Source organism: Squalius cephalus (assembly GCF_949319135.1).
Source record: "Squalius cephalus genome assembly, chromosome: 13".
Classification (NCBI taxonomy): domain Eukaryota; kingdom Metazoa; phylum Chordata; class Actinopteri; order Cypriniformes; family Leuciscidae; genus Squalius; species Squalius cephalus.
This window is the reverse complement of record NC_137134.1, coordinates 29,079,194-29,103,891: the sequence shown is the minus strand read 5'-3', so window position 1 is coordinate 29,103,891 and position 24,698 is coordinate 29,079,194. Positions and strand designations below refer to the sequence as shown.

Sequence of the window (24,698 nt, the reverse complement as noted above, 5' to 3'; positions counted from 1 at the left end):
AACAGCCTGCAGTTGAAGGGCTTTTTCCATTTCTGCTAATGTGAAACTCAGTTTACTTATACCATGCAATAATGACTCCATCCATCATAATCTCTGACAGATAATACATTCTCTCAAATCAAACAATGATTTAATTTGAAACTTTACTTTATGAATGTGCAAATGTCATGTATTTTTTTAAGTGAAAACTTAAATTTAATATGTGTGCAAGTACGTAAATATGCTTGCTCGCGTCACTTTTGTTGCCCATTTCGTTTTTGAAACTTTGGTTTAACTTTCAATGCATCAACACAGAAAAGCACTGACCATGTTCCTGCATCTTTGCTGATCCTGGAACAACATTTTAATCAACCAATCAGATTTGACAAGTTTACCGTTTATGTCAAGTTTTAGCTTTCAACCTGTCAGCAAACAGAATACAGCACAAAGGTAACTTCCACAAAGGGTGTTTATTGGCAAGTAAGTTCATTTAATAGCAGCAAACACTTAGCGGAGAGAAAAAGTTATTATTGTAGTGTGTTGACTGATGCAAACTGGATGGCAGGAGACTGAAGATGATTGAAGATAATCAAAGACAGGATCCTAACTGGTAAGTGTCCCAAGTAGGTAGAACAAAAGTCAGTGTGGATCGACAGATAAGTAAACACATGCTTTGCCGGTTGGGAAAGTGTGTGTGCACACAATTTGACCAAATCTCAATACACCAATAATGAGGGTTCAAAACTCTGTCTTCAATGCTGTCATTATAATAAACATTAAAATGTAACTGATTATAGAATACAGAAGTGCATACACTTTTGAGGAAAGCTTTGCTCTGACGACACATTCATGTCCTGTCAAAGAAAAGCATCCCGGTATGAGAGACAAAGCAGCACTTTAACATTTTTATATTGTTCAGGTTATATGAAGAAAAAAAAAAACTGTATGGAAAAATTAACAATGTGGATCTGTTTTTTTTTTCAATATGTATTTCCAACAACAAGAATACAGTGTTAGGCTACACTTAATTTCTGTACATAAATAAAAAAGACAGACCCTGATCTCAACCACACTTTATAATAGTGAATAATAGTGTGTGTGTGTGTGTGTGTGTGTGTGTGTGTGTGTGTGTGTGTGTGTGTGTGTGTGTGTGTGTGTGTGTGTGTGTGTGTGTGTGTGTGTGTGTGTGTGTGTGTGTGTGTGTGCGCGGGGTGCTCAAAGGGTTCACCAGCTTGAGTACAGGGTAAAAATGGATGGGTGTGTTTCAAAAATATAACCAATAACAGAAAAAGCTGAACACTGCACAATTTAACCCTTTCTGCTGAATTAACAATGCCATGCTGTTATATAGCATCTGTTTTACATTTAACATATAATGACATATAACAAACTGACAAATATACTGATACTAAGATACTGACAATTAACACGGGCGCAACATGGTTAATAATAGTTCATCAAAAGCAGTTTTGCACACTCTGAGGTAAATACTGTAAAGTGCACACAGTGTCATACATTAGTGTCATACACAAAAAAAATAAAAAAAATAACACACAACACTAAAATAATGCTATAAACATCAATTTAAAGAAGAAAACAGATTCACAGAACTTAAAAAGAAATGAACAGGATTGATGTTCCAGTTACACACAGACACAAAGACCCTGTGTCTAATGAATCTTATAAACTGAATCACACTGTCCTTTTTGTCCTACAATGATGCAGTAAGCTTGAATGCAGTGTCTGAGTCAGGAATTCTCACCAGTTACACCTACAACCACCAGCAGAACACCAACACATGCTCCTCCTACAGCTAAAGACACAATCCAATCTGTAATGGAAAAAAAGTCATTCATTATTACTAGAGATAGACAGTTGATTTTTCATGTATAGGCTATTTTTGACTGATATTTCCACCTTAATCAGCTTATATGATATAGACTGATAAATGGCGCCATCTTGTGTTTTTATCGCCTAAAAACAGTGCTTGTGGAAAAACGAATTGATCTAATGCATTAGGTTCTGTTTTAGTGGAAACTAATACATTGAATTACCTGCTCAGGGGAAAATGAACTGAATGACTGAATTATACTCACCAATGACAGGAACATTGAAGCTCTTACTTCTGATAATGTGGCGCCGGTGGATGCTGCTGCTGCTGTTAAATAACTGTATTTTAACATTTCTTAAAGGAAAATGCACTGAATGTTTAAATGAGACTCACCAGTGACAGAAACACTGAAGCTCCTAATGATGCTGAATCTGCTGCTGTTGATCTCTAATTCATATTCTCCAGAGTCTGTGTTTCTGGTGTCTGTGATGGTCAGAGATCCAGTCTGATGATCCAGCTTCAGTCTGTCTCTGAATCTCTCTTCACACTGATCATCTGTACAGATCTTACTGAGATTTCCAGTGATTTCAGCGACGAGAATGCCATTAAAATACCACGTCATCAAATCATGTGGGTTTTTTATTACACCAGGATCAAAAGTAAAAAATTGTCCCTCCTTCACTGACTTTGTCTTTGTTTTATCCGTCTCTGCACCAGAAACATCAGAAACACAAATAAATATCAGCTATAAAAAAAACAGCAACTATATGAAACAAGAAAGCACTGCAAGCATGGATCTGGAAGAAAATAAGTATAAAACTAAATGGGAATGAGATGTTAATTTAGTGTAATGAGTGAATTTCAACTATGCTGTTTAAAAAATGAATTATTGACCCACAAATTCTAAACTAACATCAGACTGACAGCAGAAGGTCTGGTTTCAGCTTTCATTGGCCAAGGACCGCCCAGAGGCTGTCTGACTGACAAGTAAAGCAACCAATCACAGTTGGTTTTGTTCAGCGTCATGTTTAGGGTCGTGACTACAATAACAGACTGGCGTGTTAAACTCTTGGACGTATTTTAAAGAGTCCATGCTGTAAACATTACATACTTCGCATGCTTTTGAAAATCCAATGTTTAGTTGTAAAATCAGTAATCCTGATAAGCACTTATTGTCACCAGGGCTTAACATTAACTTTTTTTCTCACCAGCCACTCTGTCTAGTTACTAGCCACTCAAAATTTTCACTGGCCACAATTCTGACATCTATACCAAGGAGGAAAACTGCTATATTTGTAGATTTTTTAAATCTACACTGTGTAATTTTTTTAATTGATTCTTAGCAAAAAACACTTTGTTCTTTAAAAATGATATGTGCCTTATTAATGTGTAATTACTTCTACCAACTAATCAAGCATTCTCGTAAGCATAGAATCTGCCATTTAGAATACATACGAGCGAGTTGCTCGAATGGCGGCAGCCATGTTGCGCCTCCATCTTGAAAATACATTAGCCAAAGAGGGACATACCTGGAAATTACACTCAGTGGCGCCGTGACGAATGCGAGGGGCAGATTACTCGAGACTGCTGGCAGATTTGAAATAATACGGCCACCGTAGGAGTTAAAACGCCCTTGGAATGGGCGGGACTGGAAAGTAATATTCAGTTGGTATCATAAACAAGTTCACCGCTAGATGGAAGAAAATCCTACACAGTGTAGCTTTCATATTATCTCATTATTTGACAGCAGGTATATTAGGCTGCTGTCACTTTAAGACCTCCCGCATAAATCCATTACTGTTACACATCCGTTTTCTTTCTCCAGTGTTTACGTTTACTTAAAACATAAGTCCCCATGAAATCAAAAGTTTTTTTTTTTTTTTTTTTTGCTTTTAGTATGAATACGTTAGCTGTACTGTTATCTATAAGCTAGTGTGCTCCAAAACAGTGACAAAATTCACATTTATAAGATATACATCTCAATGATTTTGATGACATCACTCTGCACTTCAGCTTCTCATCAGATTTTCTGTCCAATCAAATGCTCTCTAGTAGAATCTGAAGCGTCCCGTCCCCTTCACTACAAGCTGTAGCTAAAATCGGTCACTTGTTCACACAATTATTATTTATTGTCACATACTGCACTATATGGAATGATTCAGACAGCGTAAAAAATGCTTTTCATTGGGCCGAATGAAGTCTGGATTCGCATTAGTGTCATGTGAACTGCAATAACACAGTCTCACCCCAAAACGTCACATACTGACGGGTCTTGACCATACGTCAACATACGACGAAAAGGGTACCCCTTTAACGTCCATGCGTGACGATTCGGGTTATGGGTAGGTTTAGGTATGCGTTAGGGTACCGCTAGGAGGCGCTGCTGGTGCGCTTATGTCTGCGTCTCATATTGACGTTTTGGGGGTACCCTTTTCGTCGTATGTTGACGTATGGTCAAGACCCGTCAGTATGTGACGTTTTGGGGTAAGACTGGGCTGACTGCAGCGACACACTATGGCGTTCCGATCGGTTCTTTTATATGACTTTGCAACATGCAAACGTCTCAATGAACGTCTCACTCAACGTCTTATTTTTTTTTTCTTTCTGCTATTTATTCCATTCATTTTAAGACGCAGACGTGACGCAGACGTCACGCTGACGTCACGTAAATCACGCGTGGCAGTGAAGTGTTGAGTCAGACATCACGCGTCATTCACGTGTGGCAGTGAAGTTATTAATTATTTTTTTCTCTAACACGTATTTAACACGTATTTAACACTCTACTCAACACGGCTCAGTGCAGTGTGCCAGCAGTTGCGATCGGTTCTTTAATATGACTGTGCAACATGCACTCGTCTCAATGAACGTGACACTTGCGTCTGTCTTATAACGTGACGTCTGCGTCTGTGATTTATATATAGGATTTTGTGTGCGTGTGTGTGTGTGTGTGTGTGTGTGTGTTGTTTAACCCACATTTTGAGGTCCAAATGCCCCCACAAAGATGGAAATAAGAAGAAACAAATAGGCTATTGCATTTTTATAGCTTATTGTTAGGGTTGTTATTGTGTTTTTAATTTTTTATAGTTTTAAAAGGCCTAGGCTACAGCACTTTGGTAAACTAGAAAACAGACAACTCGATAGCGCAAACACTGTTTCTGTAGATCATTTAAGAATAGAATTGAAAAATAGGCTACTATTTTTTATATATAGCCTAAGTCACCTGTGGTGAAAAAAAACGACTGTAAACTTTTTTTTAAAAATAGTTTGTAAACTATTATTTGACTTTTTGTTTATGACGTTTTGCCCCTTTATTAAACATTTAAAATATTCACAAATTAATATGGATTTTTTTTTTTTTTTTTTTGATTTTACTGGTTTTCTAAGGCCAAATTATTTTCCCGCAGTGCTGAATGAGAAGAGCCATCTCTGGAACCATACAGAGAGCTGATTTATAGGTGGTTTATAGGCTAATGATAATAAATGTGTCTGAAAAAATAACGAGGCATTTTAATTGTTTTTATTAATAAACTAGTATTTTCTAAATCAGTGTCGGCTGCAAAAATATCTCCATCTCCGCTGTAAAGCGGATGCGCCTTTCAACAGTATTTGCTTTAGATTCAAATTTGTTCGTTTAAAATTGGACATTTCCAGCTTTATTTTGTTTCAGTTCATTTATGAGATGCGCTCCAGTTCACGGAGATCATGAAAGCGCGCCTGATTGTTTTCTTTTATTTTACGAAATCAAAACGTTTTCTTGTTATTGTGAGTTTACTCAAATAAAAGTAGTTGCAAATTATGTATTATTATTTTCTATATGACCATAAATTATGAGCATTTTAAGTTGTTTCCACTGTTGATAGGAAAATACAAGTGTTCGCTCCCGCGCCTCCGTGCCACGCAGTGCGCCCTCCACTCCGCACAAACCATTGGATATGCGTCAAAATCTTGTTTATTTGTGATAATCAAATAAAACCCTGTATTATTATTGTCTAACCTGTATTATGACTGACATATGACGAATTGCTTTGTTCCTTTTTTCGATAAAAGCGTCTTGTAAATATTGTTTGTTCTTTATTTTTTCTTTATTTTTTGTCATTGTTATAAATAACAACGAAATAACATCAGAGAATCTTACAATATAAGTGCAATAAAAAGTCCATAAAGTGCAATCCAAGTTATATCACCAGTCGACAGGGAAATAACAATTGTATAAACAATATACTATTGATTGTGAGATGTAGTAAATAGTACAGCAATGCATTAACTATTAAAGTTGTGTAGAGAGAAAATTGTGGTGTATGTGGTGGGGTGGGTATAAATTGGAGGAATATTTTTTTCGGCCCGTCCTCACTACAGCAAGCGGTACGTTGTTAATTATTGTAGCCTATATGTTTTCTTGTTATTGTGAGTTTACAGCTATTAGGCTACAGGCTATGGATTTGCGTCAAAATCTTGTGTTTATAGGCTATGTGATAATCTTATATTAATTTATGACTGAAATTTGACGAATTGCTTTGTTCCCATTTAGGATAAAAGCGTCTTCTAAATATGTAGCCTAGACTAGCCTAATATTAATAATGAATTATTATTATTTGCGTTTATACCTAACTATAAATTAGAGTTCAGTAGGCTAATATTTATTATGAAATAATTTATGAATGTTTTATTTTTATATAACCTAACCTTTTACAGTTTTGAAAATGTTTAAGAAATTCAAATAATAAATAGACACACCGTTTTGTGACTCTTTACTGTCCAAGCAGGACGTGAACTGATCGATTATCTCTTTTAGTTACAGCATGAATGAATATCAGGATATGTTGTTTAAGTGTGATGTTAAAAATCATGGGAGAATTGAAAGAGAAACTATAGGCTCTGTTTATTCTCTTCCGGCTTGTATGACTATATTGTGCCAAAATATTTATGTAGGCCTACCTGTTGATACAAATCTAAATGTTTTTATGCACAAGCAAATACATTTAGGCTAGATAATAATAATAATAATAATAATAGCATAATAATAATAAACTGTGCTCACCTTCCTCTTAACTGTTTTTAAGTATAATTCTGATGAAAACTGTCTGACCGCCTGTCAATCAAACTTCGGTGAAACTCTAAAACTAAATATTACAACTCTAAAATTAAACATTAAAAATATTACAAATTACAAATATTATTTATGTTAGTTAAATCAGCCCAAATGTTTACAACTACGTTATTTTGTGTTGGTCAAGAGACTCCTAGTGGTGAATAGTAGGCTACATACATGCTTTTTTATGATTTCTTGATAAGTAGGCTATCTGTGGATATGTTGACAAGAAACAATGGCAAACAAATATTTTAACATGAACATTTGTGTAAATTCATATTTACTATTTGGAATTAAAAGCTATACATAAGCAAGGTAAAATCACTTAATTGCTAATAAAATACAACTGAAGATCAGTGGGAAAAAATAATAAAGAATGAGTGTGTGGAATGTTATGGCGGCAAATCAATGCCAATAATCACCGAGCACACAACTGATGCGGGCGCGCGCGGTGAATGACTTCCGCGAGAGGATAACAGATCTACACGCGAAGAAACGGGAACTCGCGAGCTCATTCAAACCCATGACATCATCTCAGCACGCAATACAAGCCCTCTCGCGCGCGCATGATCATTCCCCACGCGCTCGCGCTTTATCTGCTCTCGCCTGCTGCTTTTGCTCGCTCGAACAGTTTTATTTTTGGCAGTCGAGGGGCGGGACTTACTGTTTTAATAAACTCAAATGTCATTGGTTACTTTTCCCCTTTTCCAGAAGTCAGTTGCGATTGGACGCCTGTCCAATGACTCGTAATTCACTTGACTTGAGAAATGAGACATCACTTCATTTGTTTTATTTATTGTGGTTTATTAATGTGTAATGTGATTTAATACATTGTTAATATAGAATAGATTCTTACCAGATACTTTATTAACAGAAAGTCTTATTGCGTTGTGTTGTTAAGAGATATTTAGGCTACAGACTAATGATGCATTTCCATAGTTATTAGCATTGCAAATTGACCCAAATTTGTATACATTTTTACATTTTATATTCATAACACTGTGATTTGTGTTATTGGCATTAAAATACCTAAAAGAAATTGGAGAAAAATGGGAATGTAAAGTCATACAGGTGAAACTCGAAAATTTTTAATATAAGTTCATGTGCAAAAGTTCATTTATTTCAGTAATTCAACTTACAAGGTGAAACTAATATATTATATAGACTCATTACATGCAAAGTGAGATATTTCAAGCCTTTATTAGTTATAATTTTGATGATTATGGCTTACAGCTTATGAAAACCTTTTCACAATATTCTAATTTTGAATTTGTTTCTAATTTTGAACTTTTGCATGATGTTCTAACTTTTCGAGTTTCACCTGTATTTGCTGTATATCACCACTACATTACCACTATACTCCCATTCACCACTATTTACGTTTACCCAACCAAAATTATATTGGTTCTGAGAACCTCAGAAATGTAAAACGTATCCATTAAATAGTTGCAAATATAACAAGGGCTTTGGATGAAAGATACATTACTTGTTTATATCAATATTCAAGAGTTGTTGTGTAAGCTTTTTGTTATCATCCTGTGTATTACTATTATGTCCATTTTGAGTGGTTTATTATATTTTCTATTAAATGTAAAAGGGATTCTGGCTTCTCAAGTTAAGATACAGTACACAGCATAAATGATTACACCCCTCTGAAACCCAACAAATGCAGAATTTTTTCTTTATCTAGGACATATTTTATTTTTTATTTTATTTTTTAAAGATATGTTATGTTCAGATGGGGTGTAATCATTTATACTGTGTACTGTACTTGCCTCATAGGGCTGGGCAAAAAAATCGATTTTTCGATTAATCGTTTTTTAAAATGTGGTCGATTCAAAATCGATTCTCAGACGCCGAGAATCGATTTTTTCCATCTTTATTTATCTGTTACCCAATTATTAGTTTTCCTCCACTATTCAGGCTTGCAAACTCCATTTTATAGCTAATGCTGTGATTTTATGTTAGTTTGATCTAAATCATAAAATAACCTCAACTAGTACTGCACGTTCATACTTTCTCTTATTAGGTTATTAGCTTACAAAAAGTTAGATGGTTAAGATCACTATATAATATTTTAATATCTAATTTGCTGTGTTTAATAATTTGCTGGGTTTAATTTTGTTCCTCTATATTTTGTAGCAAATTCTGAAAAGGCATTTGTAAGCTAATTCATGCTGTGTACTGTATCTTAACTTGAGAAGCCAGAACCCCTTTTGCATTTAATAGAAAACATAATTAACCACTTATATTACCTAAAAATTTATAAAATATTTGGTCAATTTGCAATGCTAATAACCATGGAAATGCGTCATTAGTCTGTAGCCTAAATATCTCTTAACAACACAACGCAATAAGACTTTGTTAATAAAGTATCTGGTAAGAATCTATTCTATATTAACAATGCATTAAATCACATTACACATTAATAAACCACAATAAATAAAACAAATGAAGTGATGTCTCATGTCTCAAGTCAAGTCATTGGACAGGCGTCCAATCGCAACTGACTTCTGGAAAAGGGGAAAAGTAACCAATGACATTTGAGTTTATTAAAACAGTAAGTCCCGCCCCTCGACTGCCAAAAATAAAACTGTTCGAGCGAGCAAAAGCAGCAGGCGAGAGCAGATAAAGCGCGAGCGCGTGGGGAATGATCATGCGCGCGCGCGAGGGCTTGTATTGCGTGCTGAGATGATGTCATGCGCGCGCGCAGGGTTTGAATGAGCTCGCGAGTTCCCGTTTCTTCGCGTGTAGATCTGTTATCCTCTCGCGGAAGTCATTCACCGCGCGCGCCCGCATCAGTTGTGTGCTCGGTGATTATTGGCATTGATTTGCCGCCATAATGAGTGTGTGGAATGTGCTGGAAACCGCCCTTGCAGCAGACTATGGCAGACGCAGACGTCACGTTCGGCACACGAACCAGTGATGTGGCAGACGCAGACGAGACGTTCGGCAGACGCAGACGTCACGTTCGGCAGACGCAGACGTCACGTTCATTGAGACGAGTGCATGTAGCAAAGTCATAATAAAGAGCCGATCGGAACGCCATAACACACAAGGTGTGTTCGACATCGGCTGCGGCTGGATGTATCCGATCGGCGAGAGTAGCCGCGTGCAGGCGGGGAGGAGCTGCAAACGGAGACGTGAAGTCGGACACTTTCTGGTTCCCGTAGTGATCGCTCACGTGGTGTTTGCATACTTTACCACAGCTGAAGTGAAATAAATGCAATATTTGCCAAATAATGTTTCAGAGACATTTTCATTCAATACTTTATGTACTGCTTCACACAGCGTCTGTTTGAACAAGAATAAAGTTCAACATAAGCTACTATCAATGAAGTGGAGTCTACGTTTTTTAATCAGTTTTACTTTGATAAACATGACACAATATAACATCACAACTACATGAAAAGAGTGTTTACTGTTATAAAAAACTGATTTGTGCGCTTTAGAGGAACTAAAGGTGTTTGAATAAACACGCAACACATGTGATCGTTGTCATGCAATGGATCTGGCCAATCGTGGAACAGCTGTGTCGTCATCAGCCCTCGTGCAGCCGCTCTTGAGAAGCTGCGCTGGCTGAGTTCTCCGGCTACTCTCGAATCGCTCTCGCGGTACTTTGATGGCATACGTCACAGTCACGTGGCGTCGGCGCTGGATCAAGTCGGACAAAATTTCTAACCGGCATGCACTGCTTCAAGTCAGCCGCCGATCGGTCTGCACAGAGCTGCATGAAGTCGAACAAGCCTACAGTCTGCTCCGGTCCAGATGCATGACAGCACAGAGCAGATCATATGATCGAGTCGGCGAAGACCACAAAATGTATCCGACCCATTCGAATTTTAAAGCGATGTGGAGGAGGTTAGAAGGAGAAACAGTTAGAGGTTAGGATGAAACTGTGGCTTTATACTGAGCTCATAGCTGTGATATAAACAAAATCTTTTAAAAAAGAGGGTTTTTTTTTCGATATGTCCCACCCTCTCTTCCTGTGGGCTGCGGTCTGTGGGCATGACATCTGAGGCTGGGACTATGGTGAAGAAGGAAAGGAAATGGAGATGTGAATCTATATGCAACTACAGAAGTTTATTTACAAACTAAATGGAAGAGAACATGGAACTTAGGAGAGGAAAAGACAATACTGGACATTGAACTGAGGGCATTTACAAGAAAATGAGGAACTAAATAAGACTCAGGTGAAGACAATGAATGTCTATGACAAACTGGTATAATTAGAACAAATGAAACAGAAACAAAACATGGGAAAACAGGGGAATACACAAGTCCCTGATGGAAATGAAACTGAAATTGAAACCAAACATTACACTGAAAGTCCCTTATGTAATAATAAACACAATGTGATTAAACATGTATAACCTTAGTCTTTAAACATTTACTAAATGACTCACCATGGACAGTCATACTAAAGATCGTTTCACTGATGGTGTTGCTGCCGATGATCTGCAGTTTATAAACTCCAGAGTCTGTGGTTGTGATGTTTGTGATGGTCAGAGATCCAGTCAGATGATCCAGCTTCAGTCTGTCTCTGAATCTCTCAGTGCCTTCATTACACTGAACATCTGTACAGATCTTACTGAGATCTCCATTGATTTGAGCGATGCGGGTGTTATTAAAAAAACATTTAATCTTTTCTTGTTGGTTTGCTTTAACATCAGTCTTCAGAGTGACTGAATCTCCCTCCATCACAAACACTGGCTCTCTGTCTGTATAAACACCCGATGCACCTGAAGAAATAAGTTCATAAATCACTTCAGAATATAGGACGTTTTATATGACTTTTTTCTAATGTGTTTGTGTGAGCCTTTGTAAAAGACAAATTTCGATCCTTATAGGGTAGACAAAGTTTTTAAAATATAAATTTGAAACAATTTATGCTCGATTATCTATTACATCATAAATTTAATTACACTTTTAATAACTTTTTTTAAAATATCAAACACGTTCCGAAGTCTCGTTACATGATTTACCTGATTTGGACGTTAAGTTTGTGTACTGGAATGGAACAGAACGGAAATCGTTTTTTATATAATAGTTGGACCAAATCGAAACTAAAATATGATTCACCACACTTCAGCAGTGTCATCCTAAAGTCTAAGCGTCAACAACAACAACATTAACAATAATAACAACAATTAAGAAATAAATAAAAAATGTATGTCAATTGTGATCAGAGCTAGTACAAAAATCACATTCGCCATTTTATTTATTTATTTATTTTTTATCGTTCACCAGAAGCAAATAGGCATGACTTACCAAGCTGAAAAACCCACAGTGGTACGAAAAGTAAGATGTTCATCACTTCTCCGAAAAACGAAAGCAGATTCTGAAGGAAAATAAGCTGTTCATATGTCTCCGAAATGCAAACAGATTACGTATGTGGGCGGAGACTGTTGAGCACCGATGAAGGAAAGCGAAACTAAAAGCGTTTCAGTGCTGAGATGAATAAGTAAATATGTGTTTTAATTTAAAAAAAAAAAACTCAACAAAATTCGAAAAACATCAAGCAATTTAAGCAATAAGAAAGATCATAACGTGGATATATTTGCACGAGCTCTACGGCACTCCAAGGTCTCGTCACGTTTATATAGCACTTTATTCAATAGACTGCTTAAAATCAAGCTGCTTAACCGTATTAAACATGAAAAACCGTGTCAGTGTGTCATTTGATCAGAAGTACAACTTCATTTTCTACTATCTTGATTATTTAATGTAGGTTTAAATAAATCTGTCATGAAAATGATAGCAAGTGTGTAAATGATTGTATTTCAACAACGAATTTGAGTAAAAACGTAATTTTATAATTGAATTATAGTTAATGCAAAAACTGCCTTATGTGCAGTTTACATGTTTTTTATGAGTGTTGATTATTATATCTAAAAAATAAATAGCAACTGAATTTAAGCAAATAGTTTGGACTGGTGTTAACCTTTGATATTATAGTAATGTGCAAAGGCTCTCTAGTTACTTTACAGTATTAGCAGAGATTTTTTTTATCCTTTAGAACCTTTTAGTTATAATTTAATTTACAAAATTTGTTTAGTAGACCACTGTTAAAAAAAAAGTTTAATTTTCTACCCAATACTGTTGCTGTTACTAGATAAAAACAAATCTGGATTTATTGTTTACTTCATTTGACCCTTACTTACCCTTACAAATTTGTGATTTTACTTTACCCTTAAAGGTATAGCGGAGGATCTTTCCGAATTTTAGATAAGACCCGCCCTCTCCACTTTTTGAAAAGTTTGATTGATTCACCAGAATGATTGACAATTAGGAGGACCAATAGTATAGGCTATCCACCCGGAAGTAAAAAATCCTCCGCTACACCTTTAAATACGGGACGATTCCATATTCTACGGAACGGGCTACCAACCCTAGTTTGTAGATATGTAGACAAGAATATCGATTTTTGCTTATTACGGACCGAAGAACTCCCTGGCAGTGGCAAAGACACAAAACGCAATGGTCTATAGGTAGGCCAAATAAATAAATAAATAAATAAAAACTACGAACTGCACATGCGTGTCCAGGTTAATAGGCTACTGTTTTTCATTATAATAAAATTGGAACTATAACCTAGGTGATAATACTAGCCTAGTATAGGCTATGTAAAATGTTATAGGTTTTTCGTGTTGTAACTGTAGGACTAAAACATATATCCTCTATCCTGAACTGCATATGTGATTTTATGTGGTTAGATATATCCAGGGAAGAAACCTCTGAGGGAGGTTATTCCTTTTTAAATAGGTTCAAAACATACACAGCTTAAATTTTTTGGTTTACAATATATATGTATATATAAAATAATATATATATATATATATATATATTAGTCCTTTTGCCTTTTCTTTTTTGAATGGCCAGATTGAATGGACTAAGTGAATCACACAGACCGCTTTTATCACTGTACCCCAATATATAAACTAAAAGATCTTACATTTCCTCAGCAACACACACACTGAAGTACATTACTCCAAATAACCAACTTCAACACAATCTAAACTTTTAAAATATGAAGTTTATCTGCATAAATGTGTCAGACATTTGAACTGTTAAAAAAAAAACTTTGGAGGAAAGCCACGAGGGACAAAGGGCCCGTCCCAAATGGCACCTCATGTGCACTTGCGTTCTTGTGAACTTAAAATGGCCATTGCGCGTGCATGTCCGTTAAGTCCACAAGACCGCAATTGCACATACGATGCCATTTGGGATGGGCCCTTTCCTTTGTCACTTGTGGTGTCCAAGTTGTCATTTTTGGTTTCAGAAGAGTGCTTGTGTCAGCCCCTTTTGTCACAACAACAAGTCAGCAGTCAGCCGCTTGTGTGCACTCTTCTGAAACCTTAAATGACTAATGGGACATCTTAGAGTTTTGTGGACTTTGTGGACTTAACGGACACACACAAGCAGCAACCACAAGTCTACAAGACCGCAAGTATGTGAAGTGTGCTATTTGGGACGGGGCCAGTAATTCTCTCATAGGAATGATTTGAGCCACTGGAATGAATAAAAATTTCAAAACAAAGGGTAAATTTCTTTTTAATGAAATGAAAAACAATTTTAATTTTCTCTAGCATGTTTTTTTATATATCCCGTTAGTGGTCCGACGGGTCGCCCGCGGGACATTGGGTGTTTGAAAGGTTAACTTTATGAAAGACAAAAAAAATAAAAAATAAAAAATTTACAAGTCGCATATCTATGGAAAGCTGAGATTCTTGTGATTCTAACGATATAAGCCATTTTAGTATGCAATAAACACAGCGGGTACAATCTGTGTCTTTGTCAGACCACCAACAGCCAAATAAACAAACAGGAAGTGGAAGACACTTGCCTAAAAAGCCTTCTGTTCGTCCACTGATCCATTACATTGCAACAACAATGGTTTAGTTACACTGTAAAGGCTCCATACAATCAATTCAGCGAAGTATTTAGTCCATAACACATTTATATATCAATAAACATCCACTTACTGTGAATAGTAGCATTCCAAGTTAGCCGACAGAGCTCTCACAACTATCGAACATACTATGGTAAATCTTCAAATGACATGTAAATAATACAGCTATTTTGACTTCAAAATGGCCGCTGACCCCTGAACTTTTGAGTGACAGCGGATTTCAGCGAATCACGGAGTTTTAGGGGGGGTTTTCCTCCAGCTTGAGCCACTCACCGCGCATTAGGGACACGGTCCATCCTTCGCTTTGACGGACATTTGGCTACTCCAATTGGAGAAATGTTAGCAAATGACTGACGTTTCTGATAGCCAATGATCTCCTGAAGACATTGATATGCAGTTTTTGTGGGAGGAATCCAAACACGGCCAGCAATGACGGTGCGCAAATGTTTGTTTTGGATCAGCGCGCCCGTGCGCAAAACTGCGTAACGCTGTAGCAAATGACATATGACTTTGGAGAAAGGCTTTTATGATGGGAAATCGTCTCTTTCGACAAGTAAGTGTTTTATTATACTATATAACATATTTGACGTGTTTTTCTGAGTATCTTGTGTTTGTGTTTCACTGTTTTGAGATGACCAATGCTAACTGCTGATGGCTAAAGCTCGTCCTCAAGCGTATGTGTTCATTGAGCGCTCATTACTGTTGTGTTGTACATTTATCAGTTTGTTTATGTCCCTGTGTGTCTTTATCCACGGGTTTGTGTTTGTCCGTGTTTGTTTGTGTTTGTCCGTGTTTGTTTGTGTGTGTTTGGTGCTTTTAGCGCTCTTGTTATTGTTATGAGGTGTGCGTGTATCGTTGTTTATGTCCATGTGTGTCTATCCACGGGTTTGTGTTTGTCCGTGTTTGTTTGTGTGTGTTTGGTGCTTTTAGCGCTCTTGTTATTGTTATGAGGTGTGCGTGTATCGTTGTTTATGTCCCTGTGTGTCTTTATCCACGGGTTTGTTTGTGTGTGTGTGTGTGTGTGTGTGTGTGTGTGCGCGTGCGTGCGTGTGTGTGTGTGTATAAAATAGTACACAATACATAAAAGATGTAAATTATTTGTTTTTTTGCTTTTTTATATCACAGAAAATCATCTGACATTGAACTGGATGAAGAATGGGAGTCAGCAGAAAGCCATATATGGACATCAAGAGAGGAACCATATCCTTCACCTTCCTAGAGAGGTTCAATAACCAAAGAAAAACCTAATCATAAATTTGTAAATAGTTTGATATATATGTAGTGTATAAAATACTAATATTAAACAATATTTTAATACCATAACACTTGTTTTGTATTGTTATTTGCACAAATTTCAGTTTCAAGAATTGCAAAAAAACAATATAATGTGTTTATGCTTCAGTTACTATGTGTCAACAATTATTTTCAGTGAATCTGAATAAGGAATAGAATAGCTCTAAGTGTAACCTTTCATTAGAGCCCAAAATTATGCCTGTACAGTAAAGCATTCAAGAATAGCAGCATGTTATGTGTCTGTGGTTACAAAGTGTCATTTGGAGTCTCCAAGTGGCCTTTTTTTGGGGAGCGCCTAGACATAAACTTAGATAAACCTGTGTAAAACACTCATTAGCTTAAGGTATTGTTATCAACATTTAAATTGGGCTTGGTAAGGCTTCATGCTATGATCCCACTGTGTTTTCCAGCTAATACCTCCCAGCTATAGTTATCTGCAGGCATCTTTTTACAAAAAAAAAGTTAGGCGGAAATTTTTTCCCTCTTTTTTAGTGTGTTCAAAGTTCTATTACTCAATACCAGTGAGACTTACAGTGATTCTGACTGTTTGGGGACAAACCTCAAAGTGTCCCCTTTCAAAAGAGACCAAGACCATGCATATACTCCAAATGGTTCAAGAACAGCCTGCAATTTAATTTGGGTAGGCCTTTTTTAGGCGTTTTTGGCAGAATTTGCAGGAACGCTAACAGGATATATATATTTTTTTACATCTGTTACAGCATTGAAGTAACCAGCCATTACACTCTCTATAATCTCTACCAAATTATAACACGAACCCCCGGTTTCACAGATAAGGCTTAAGGTAGTCCGAGACTAAAATGCATGTTTGAGCTGTTTTAACTGAAAGCAACTTGCACTGGCATATCTTAAAATATGTCAGTGCCATTGTTTAGTCTCAAGATGTACATCAGTAATGTTTTTTCTAAGGCACATTTATAAAAGCTACTTGAATGTCCAAATTGAACTAAGGCCTAATCCTGGCTTAATCTAAGCCCTGTCTGTGAAACCGGGCCTATGTCTTTAAAATGATTACTAAATGATAAGGCAACACTGTGGTTTTATTGTAAGCTAAAGCAATGACAGCTAAAACGAATAACTTAATGTATTTAAATGAAAAATTCTGAATAAAATCAATGAATGCTACCTTGGCAAACAGAAGTAGCCTATTTCTTATTTGACAGTTTTTCACACATATTATTTAGTTGACTGTAAAAATTTTCTGTGCAGGAGGGAAATCAGACTGTGAGGCTCATTACATCAAGACAGGAAGAAGCTCTTGCCCTGCAAACTAAACACGCATGAAAGAATATAGCCATTAGCATGCACGGGAAGTAATTGTCTACCCAAAGGTCAGATTTTTGAAGAAAACCGACCACAGCCGGTTTCATTTTGAGCTGCTAGTGTCACACTTCAGGAAGAGATGGCAGATAGCAACAGTATTTATATTATATATATAGCTCACCAATCAGAAAACACAAACAGACGTGTGAAGTGAATAATCCTCCCACGTTTCCAGAGTTTCACCAGTTCACGTGCACGCGAACTGGTGAACTGGTGAAACTCTGGAAACGTGAGAGGATTCTTCACTTCACACGTCAGGTTCAGTGTTACCAGTCTTATTAGATCTACTACAGAAGAAGATGTTTCACACGCTTCTTTTGGTCTGTTTGTGTTGTCGGATTGGTGAGTTATAAATGCATTTTTACGGTTTCATTTATTTCTGTTTTAGAGATAAAAAGATGGTGCTATACTACTCAAATTACTCAGAGGATTTATTTGCAAATGCACAGATATTATTGTGAGATCTACTTTGGATTCAGGTATCTTTTCAATGTTATAATGAGCCAAATATAAAAATATTTAAAGTGTGTAGCAGAATTTACTCATCTGTCTTTGCGGTTGTTAAAGGTTACAAACTGTAAAATCTGTTTATGTTCAGGTGTGTTTGGTGATTCAGTGTCAGTGATGGAGGGAGATTCTGTCACTCTAAACTCTGATGTTACTGAAATACATGAAGACGACGACATACTGTGGAAATATGGAGCTAAAAGTGTTCATATAGCTGAAATCAGCAAAAAATCTGGAATTTTCTTCACTTATGATGGTCCTGATGGGAGATTCAGAGACAGACTGAAGCTAGATCATCAAACTGGATCCCTGACCATCACAAACGCCACAACTGAACATGCAGGAGATTATCAACTGGAGATAACTAGAGTTAAGTGGTTATCAAAAAAATTTAGTGTTTCTCTCTATGGTGAGTAGATATCATTTGTTGAAATGTTCACACTGTAACACTAATGCTCAAAATAATTAATTAGTTACAAATAGTTCAATCAAATGAGCTTTTATGAGTATTTAGAACTTTCTTTTTCTTTTGAGTTCACAAAACTGATACATTTTGAGTAAGTTAAATTGTTTTGAGTTTTGAGAATTTGTCTCTTTTAATTTAGACAAACTTAAATTTAACTGAAACTGAAACTGGCCTGGGATTTCTACTTGCCAGCATGCTCTGCCATGACACTTAAAAGGGAGAGTAAATGCTAAAATTAAGTATTATTTAATGTTTTGTGCCAGATTAATGCTAGTTTAGAAGAGTTTCTGTAATGTTTTATATATAAACATGCTATGGGGGCTATGCAAATGCTATCAAAGCATTGTGTCACCAATTAGCTAGGTAGCATTTTTTGAATTAGCTGGTTAACTCCAGCCAAATTTCTACTGCTTAAATATAGTTGTGTCATCATGATAATTTTAAGTTGTGTATGAATGAGCTTACTCAAATAATTCAGGTTAAGAGCAATTAAAATGTATGATTACAAAATAACAATAATATTTTGTGTTCAGTACAAGCTCAATCAACAGCATTTATGGTTTAAGGTTAATTACCTCAAAAATGATTTAGACTCGTAAAGGAAGGTTTAAAAATCAAGGTTTTAGCGAGGTGCTTACAATGGAAGTAAATTGGGTAATTTTTTTAAAGGATTTTAAAGCTGAAATATGAAGCTAATTGAATTCTTATGTTAAAACTAGTGTTTTATTTGAGCTGTAAAATGGTTTACATCATGTTGTTGTGATGACAAGTGACAAAGTTAACATAACTTTACAATCTCACAGATTGACCCCATTGACTTCCATTTTAAGCAGCTCACTGTAACCTCCATTCTTCTTTTTTGTTAAAGAAAAAAGTGGCAAGTCATTATTTTTTGTGGTAATCAACAATATGCACCAAAAATGTTATTGATTGAGCTTAACTTGTAATGAACTCTGGATCTTCACTTAATTTTATTACATATTGAAATGTTTAACCATGTTATAGTTTAAGATGAAGGCAACTCTCACTAGGCATCAGCTAAATACAAAAAAAAAAAAAAAAAAAAAACAGTGACTCAAATACACACACCACACTTGCAGAGTACCATTTACTGTGAATCGAATCTGAAAATGAACACAATGCTTTACTCTGAAACATGCAGTGCATCAGACAAAATATTTGTATTCTTATTGGATCACAACATTTGCTATTGTATGGTTTGTATTTAGGGTATATTTACACAACAGCGCTCTCAACTATGTGTTTTGGCCAGTCATTTACACGACAACAGCATTTTAGGGGCCTGAAAACAAAAGCTTTTGAAAACATTTTTCAACATGCAAGTTTTGAAAACAATGCTGTGGCGAGGGGAGCGTGGTTCATCGAGGTCTGCACTGAGAGAGAGAGAGAGAGAGAGAGAGAGAGAGAGAGAGAGAGAGAGAGAGAGAGAGAGAGAGAGAGAGAGAGAGAGAGAGAGAGAGAGAGAGAGAGAGAGAGAGAGAGAGAGAGAGAGAGAGAGAGAGAGAGAGAGAGAGAGTGTCTGCGTGCCCAGCGCATGGTCTAGAAGGGTCGACTCTATTCTCTTAATGAGTAATGGGTGTGTTTTGGCCGTAAAGTGCAATAAACAGGATGTGAACAGGGATCATTTTGACAACGTTTTTTTTAGTACATCGTTGTCAAGTTAACATACCCTAAGCCATATCACATTCTCACAAACATGCATTGTCAAAACTCATGAAATACATATACAATGTAATATTTTGCAGGTAATTTAGTAATTGTTTAAGGTCATTTCAATCAATCATAACCAGCCCCAAACCCTCAGAAAAGTCTGAAACACACTACACCGAAAATAATTGTTGTGTAGATTCATCCTTATTTCTCCTTATTCTTTCTGTTTTCCAGCTCGTCTGCCTGTTCCTGTCATCATCCGTAACTCTTCACACTGTTCTTCATCATCATCATCATCATCATCATCATGTTCATTGGTGTGTTCATCAGTGGTGAATGTGAGTGATGTGACTCTCTCCTGGTATGCAGGAATCAGTGTATTGTCCAGCATCAGTGTGTGTGATCTCAGCATCAGTCTCTCTCTACCTCTGGAGGTGGAATATCAGGATAAAAACACCTACAGCTGTGTGCTGAACAATCCCATCAGCAACCAGACCACACATCTGGACATCAACACACTCTGTCACACATGTGAAGGTACCACAGCACTGATGATATATATGTGTATTAATCAAACTGTTCTTTCATGTTATTAGTGTTTATGTTTGGTAGTGTTTGTTGTAGATCAGACGGACAGATTCACTCACACTAATGGTTCATTTTGTCCATTACAGATCAAGGCCTACCGTTATTGTACATAGTGTTGATCTCTGCTGCTGGATCTCTGATGATTGCTGCTGTGGTCGTGATCTTCTGCATCTGCAGGAAATGTAGAAAAACAGGAAGATGAGTCAGGTGTGCAAGCAATTACAAATAAGACTTTGTCGTTTTAACATCTGTGGTTGTTGTTAATGCAGTTCAGACCCAGGAGGAGGACAGAACTGATTCAGCGTTGTGAAAAACAACAACACAACAAAGTTAAGAGATTGCAAGTTGTTGCTGTCAGTTAGTCTGATTGAGGTTTGCAGAATCAGACAGTCGGTGAAGAGACGTGGGTGGTTTATCGACTCAGCTGTCATTATTGTTACCTTCAGTAGGACAAAAAAGGGATAGTTTAAGCATGTTTTTATGCTGTGTGTTTACACTTAAGTTTATGTTCTGTTTGCACCTCAGTGTTTTTTAACCCTTTCCTGTGATTTGTCCTCTTCTATTTTATTACTTGGTGATTTCAATATACTGTACATGTTGATACAGATTATGCAGAATCCTACGAACTTTGGAAAAAACAACCAAAAAAAAAAACGATGCATCACGATTTGTGGATCGATTCTGATATTTGCATCACGATTCTCTCTCTTGAAACTATTCTGAGCTTAGTTTTTATCAGTAGATGGCACTTCAGGTTAATTTTTAATATAAAAACAGCTCACTGTGAATACCCTTGTAATTCGCTTCAACCTTGACGAACATACTGAAACATTATTTATGGAAGATTCAAGAGTACGGCTGTTTCTAAAGCACACAGTACCCTCTGCTGGTAAAAGCTCAGAATAGTTTGGAAAGAGAATCGCAATGCATACTGAAAATCTCAGAATCTATCTATGATTCGCACATTTTTTAGCACTACTCAAAAGGTCACACACTTGACTTGGTTTGTACTGATGGTTTACATAATGTTTCTGTGCTTGGTTCTCCATCTGGACTCTAGGATCACCACATTGAACTAAACTCTGGATTGCCTCTTCCTCGCCCTTGGCTAAAATCCATCATAATTTATTGTAACCTCTACTCTGTGAATCCATTACTGTTCTCCTCATCTGTACAAACTCACCTTTCTGACATTATTGAACATGCTGCTAGCTCTATTGATATAGGCTACTTGCCAAATATAATAGCTCAATTTCCAATGCCCTTGATACATGCCCTCCTTAAAAGGGCATGTATCATGTATACCTCCTTTGCTCTTGGTATTTCTAAAACAGTCCTGTCGTGGTTCATTTTCTGACCATCAGCATTATATTTCTATCCATCAGGCTAAGTCCACTACTGTCTAATCTAATAGCTGTCCAAACAGCCTAGATGTCTAGGCTAAAACGAGGCAAAATGTTTGCTGTCAGTGAAAATGTACTAAACTTTCACGAGTTCACACTTACATACAATTAGTGGGAGTAAAGTTTAATGCATATTTGGGGCTCTGAGGTCGGAGTTCGGCCCGAACCCAGAGTACTCCCCCTATATGTAAATGGTTGGGACTAGAAGTGTGGAGAAGGGGCGGTGGAGGGATGCTGCTAAACTGTCAATGAATTGAGGAGACTGCTGAATATATATATACACCTCTTATCTGTGATTTCTGAGTGCTCTCCACTCATGTTAATTATATGAACATGCTCCTCCCGAACTTCAATAAAACATAACTAGATTAGACGTCTAAACCGTAGCACAAGAATAGACTAGTCATCAATTAGTTAAAGAAATGAAATTAGTGAAGATATTAAACCAACTACCTTGTAATCACTGTTTACTTTGCTTACATGATGGAATATCATACTTCTTGCAAGATATTTTGTCAAAAACAAATTCAAGGTAATTTTGGCTAGAAGGTTACTCATAGCTGGACTACATCGGATCTGACCTAGATAGTGCAATAACTGCTATTGCTTGCTGGGTACTGAGTAACTAAGAGAACAGGGTTATTCAGAGAGAAACCTATAGTTCTGTCACATCAACAGGTTCCTGATTTAGTTTTTGTTTTGTTTGTCTGTGTATTAAAAAGTCCCACAAAAAACGATGATCAAATATCATATCTACAGGATCTTTTGTTAGATCTCAAACAGGAAAATACCTCTCACTTTTGGTTTTGTTCTCATTTAGTCTCAAGTTATTTTATTCACTCTGTGTATCATATATTTTGGTGTTGTTGTGATGTCTGAAATGTTTCAATTTAGTGGTTTACCAGTTTCAAAGCATACCAAAAAAAAGCTATTTTTAGTTTATCATATGGAAATCTACCTGACGTTAATTATTAAATAATAATCACAACCTAACTGTGCTCCTTTGTCTGTAATTTGAAAATCACGAGTGGGGTAATACTGATGTATTTTAGGTCGTAGAATAAAACATGAAAGTGTCTTGAACTTGTGCTCACCACAGACCTTATTTCAGCCATTTAACCAAAACCCCATTCAAAAAACCCATTGAGTTCTGGACGATGGACCCAGAAGTGTAAAATGCTAACTCGTTTCAATGTTTTAGCCTACAAAGTCCGTCCCCTCGACAAGTCCTCCTGCTCCACCGCCTCGAGTGTCCTTGGTCGGCAGATTCTGTTCTGATCCAACTCACCGCGACTTCCCCACAGCGGCGAGGGCTCTGACAGTTTTTACTAGAAGCACTACTTGTCTTTATCAACAATAGTTTCTCATCCTGGTTCAATCAATGCATCTGTAGATTAAAGAGTCTGAGCTGTGCATAGAAGCAGGAAAAAGCCCCTCACCAAACTAAACACACATGCTCTAAATACCCATTCTCTCTCACACAAACAAGTTTCTCCACCAATAGGTCAAACAACATTTCTGTAGACAGCCGACCGCAGCAGGTTTCAGTTTGACTCAACTGGTACTGTGAGGTGGCATACATTTTTATCCATACACAACAATTGAATAAATTATATACAATCATTTTTAAATCACTAGGAGTTAGGCTCAATTTCTCACAATATTTTTCAACTTTTACATATTGAACACAATTAAAAAAAATGAGTTAATGTAAAAAAAGGAAGAATGTCTTCAGGGTAATAAAGCTGCTGCTACAGTTCAGATTACATTATTTTCTACATCTTAATTTCTTCTTTTGTAACTATAAATTTCTCTCGTTCAGAAATCCAAAACCTCAATTATACCGCTTTCAAATCTCAGTTTTTTTTTTCTGATTTTCATGGTCGTAATTTCAAGATTTGCAAATCTCTTCCAAGCAATTTCTCAGAATTAAACCTAAACTGTAATCATGTATTTATTTTTTTAACAGATTATGTAACATCACACATTGATTTTACTCTATAGTAGATAAGTTAAAAAATATATATTAAAAATATATTTTTTTTACCATCTTTACCTTTCAATTTGCTTTTTGTGTCTTTGCTGTTGCTCTGGATGTTCTTCAGTTCATATTTGAACGATTCAATTTACTTCTGATTTCAGGCTTTGTAAACCAACAGGATTCTTAATCTGTCTCTCTTTATGTTCATCAGGAGTGTTTGCTGCCGAAACAAATGAAATACAGACAGTGTCAGTGATGGAGGGAGATTCTGTCACTCTAAATACTGATATTACTGAAATAAGAAACAACGACATAACATGGCAATTTGGAGCTGAAAACTATCTTTTAGCTAAAATTATAAAAAAGAAGCAAATCTTCTCCACATATGATGTTCCTGATGGGAGATTCAGAGACAGACTGAAGCTGGACGATCAAACTGGATCTCTGACCATCACAAACACCAGAACTGAACATACTGGAGTTTATAGACTACAGATATATGGAGCAAAACTGTCATTTAAAACGTTCAATGTTTCTGTCTATGGTGAGTATCACCAATCCTGCCTTCTTTATTTACTATTTGCATATTGAAATGTTTATTTATATTTTGAGATCACAAACACACTCAGTAACCTTC

The 24,698-nt window shown here is 36.4% G+C and overlaps 3 protein-coding genes across 3 annotated transcripts in view; 2 read left to right on the top strand and 1 right to left on the bottom strand.

Moving 5' to 3' along the window:
* The window catches only part of LOC307169886 (uncharacterized protein), a 386,038-nt gene that overhangs the window by 79,144 nt on the left and 282,196 nt on the right, over positions 1-24,698 (top strand). The gene's annotated exons all lie outside the window — the stretch shown is intronic.
* LOC307169881 (uncharacterized protein) lies at positions 438-12,292 on the bottom strand. The gene is made up of 5 exons (XM_079890768.1): positions 12,171-12,292; positions 11,306-11,641; positions 2,204-2,518; positions 2,076-2,137; positions 438-1,810 (listed from the first exon to the last, which is right to left on the bottom strand). The coding sequence occupies exons 1-5, from the start codon at positions 12,211-12,213 to the stop codon at positions 1,793-1,795; spliced, it is 774 nt and encodes a 257-aa protein (XP_079746894.1). The 5' UTR covers positions 12,214-12,292; the 3' UTR covers positions 438-1,792.
* On the top strand, positions 15,266-23,160 carry LOC307169884 (SLAM family member 5-like). Its single transcript, XM_079890775.1, has 6 exons — positions 15,266-15,364; positions 15,937-16,034; positions 17,332-17,453; positions 18,044-18,361; positions 20,324-20,626; positions 20,764-23,160. Exons 4-6 carry the CDS (start codon positions 18,070-18,072, stop codon positions 20,877-20,879), a joined length of 711 nt encoding a protein of 236 aa, XP_079746901.1. The 5' UTR covers positions 15,266-15,364; positions 15,937-16,034; positions 17,332-17,453; positions 18,044-18,069; the 3' UTR covers positions 20,880-23,160.